Raw genomic sequence first — 2,243 nt, 5'->3', positions numbered from 1 at the left:
GGCTGGGATAACTCATTTCTGACGAAGTGGAGATGTGAAATCCTGGCTGGGAGGCGGGAGGTCCCGGAGCCGATCGCTGCAGTGCTGTGAGGGCGTTTTGTAATTAGTTGGCTGTGATACAACGTGTAAAAACACAAACGCTTAGTGCCTTGGGAGGATTTCCAAGTTAATACTGAGATCTTATGTCTTTACTTCGCTATGAAAAACTCCGCTTCCGCTTTTTAAAGCTCCTGACAACATGAAATGGGTGATTCAGTCTTCACGGGCAAGGGGTTGCCCAAGGAAGTTGTGGATGCCCCCTCCCTGGAAGTGTTGAAGGCCAGGCTGGATGAGGCTTTGAGCAACCTGGTCTAGTGGAAGGTGTCCCCGCTGATGTTGGGGGGTTGGAACTGGATGATCTTTAAGGTCCCTTCCAACTCAAACCATTCTATGATTCTCTGCTCTTCTCATTTCTTTTAGTCTTTTTTTTTTCCTCTCTTTAAAAGGGCTGTGTTACAAATCTCTGTGTTAGGAGATACCTTAATGCTGGTTATTGCAATCCTTTCTTCTTACATTTGTGTCTTCTAAAGAAATTGTAGCCTTTGGTTGCAGGGGTGGAGGTAATGATTTCCCGTGCATTGAATTCCACTCACTGCTAAAACTTTAATATTAAAGCTGCTTCCACTTTTACAATAATACACTTTTACAGAGTTTTGGGGAAAGGGTTGAGAGAGGCCAGAAGATATTACTGCAGTTAGGAAGATACCTGCTGTTCCTCCTACAATCACCCTAGTTTGGGCGAGTGAGATAAAGGAGAAATTTGCTGGAGTGCGGCTCTCGAGAAGGAAATACGCTGTCTAACAATATTGCAGAAGTTTTTGTGAAACCTGGAGCTTCACTTCCTCTTTCTTAAAGGCTTATAGAGTAATTCTGGACTTTCCTGAACCAAGTGCTCCTGTCACACATAATAAGTTTAGATGGGGGGAAAAAAAAAAAACCTTACAAATCATACCTTGCATTCATAATAGTCATGAATTCCTTGGTGAGAAATACTTACCTCATAGCTAAGGTTACTAATGATTTTTTTAATGTTGTTTTTATTTTATTTCTTTTAGAGAGAGAAATATGATATGTAAGAACAGGTTTAAATACTTTTATGGTAGATGTACAACAGCTTAGAAGGAAAACGGAAATAGAAGGTACTCCTGGCAGTTCCATGTATAGAGTAAGCAATGAGTAAATAGGAATGTTGAAAGGCTCAAAAGTCTTCCAGCAACTCAACTGTGGAAAAGGAAAGGTGGGATGAAAAAGAAAAATTATAATTACAGTAGAAAACAAACTTTTTGTCTGAACAGTGATGTGTAAGCAGGATTTAGAGCTGCACAGGACTCTTAAATGTGGAGGCAGAATTGTTCAGGTGCTTGCGCTTGAACAAGAGGGAAAATACTGATTGTCTGTCTTGGGATGTAGAATTGTAGTAAGACACACAGAACGATGGAATAATTGCTTAAAAGAGAGGAAAAACAATTCTTCCTTACATTTAGTCTGGAATGAAAAAAATGTCATTGCTCATTTGTTTTAATATATGAAAAACTATGACAATATGTGAGAAACTTCTGAAGTCAGTAGGGAAATATACTGTTGACTTCAGTGGTTGGTTAGACCGGTTATTTTGCAGTTACCCTCTCTAAGGAAGATGTACATAATGTATAGCTAGTTAAACTGGTTCCAGTACAATTGTGTTACATACTTTATCTTTTTAAATTTTTCAGGTGCATCTGATTACCTGCTGGAAATACTCTGAAGTATCAACAATGAACTCGATGTTACCCTTATTTTTTTCTGGAATAGTTGCCTGTTGTGCTCACTCTCCTGGTGATTCGGTGTCCAAGTTACTCCTCGTCTCCTTTGATGGCTTCAGGGCTGATTACTTGGAAACTTATAAACTTCCTCATCTTCAGGAGTTCATTGAAGGTGGTGTGCTTGTAAAACAAGTTACGAATGCTTTTATCACCAAGACTTTCCCAAACCATTACACCATAGTGACGGGTTTATATGAGGAAAGCCATGGCATCGTGGCTAATGACATGTACGACTCAGATGCCAAGAAAAAGTTTTCACAGTTCAACGATTCAGATCCGTTCTGGTGGAATGAGGCGGTTCCAATTTGGGTCACAAATCAACAGCAGGGAAATGGAGCGAGCGCTGCTGCAATGTGGCCTGGTACCGATGTCAAAATCAACAATACGACCCCTCAGTTCTTT

The 2,243-nt window shown here is 40.3% G+C and overlaps 1 protein-coding gene across 1 annotated transcript in view; it reads left to right on the top strand.

The window, feature by feature from the left end:
- The first annotated feature begins 1,757 nt into the window (after nt 1-1,757).
- Nucleotides 1,758-2,243, top strand: part of LOC104520542 (ectonucleotide pyrophosphatase/phosphodiesterase 4) — a 4,798-nt gene continuing 4,312 nt past the window's right edge. The window contains 1 exon segment of the mRNA XM_010162256.1: nt 1,758-2,242. Coding sequence (XP_010160558.1) covers nt 1,794-2,242 — 449 coding nt within the window. The 5' untranslated portion in view covers nt 1,758-1,793.

This window comes from Antrostomus carolinensis, unplaced genomic scaffold, assembly GCF_000700745.2.
Source record: "Antrostomus carolinensis isolate BGI_N321 unplaced genomic scaffold, ASM70074v2 scaffold19852, whole genome shotgun sequence".
Taxonomy (NCBI): Eukaryota; Metazoa; Chordata; class Aves; order Caprimulgiformes; family Caprimulgidae; genus Antrostomus; species Antrostomus carolinensis.
The sequence above is the reverse complement of the archived record's forward strand: the minus strand, read 5'-3'. Positions and strand labels throughout refer to the sequence as shown.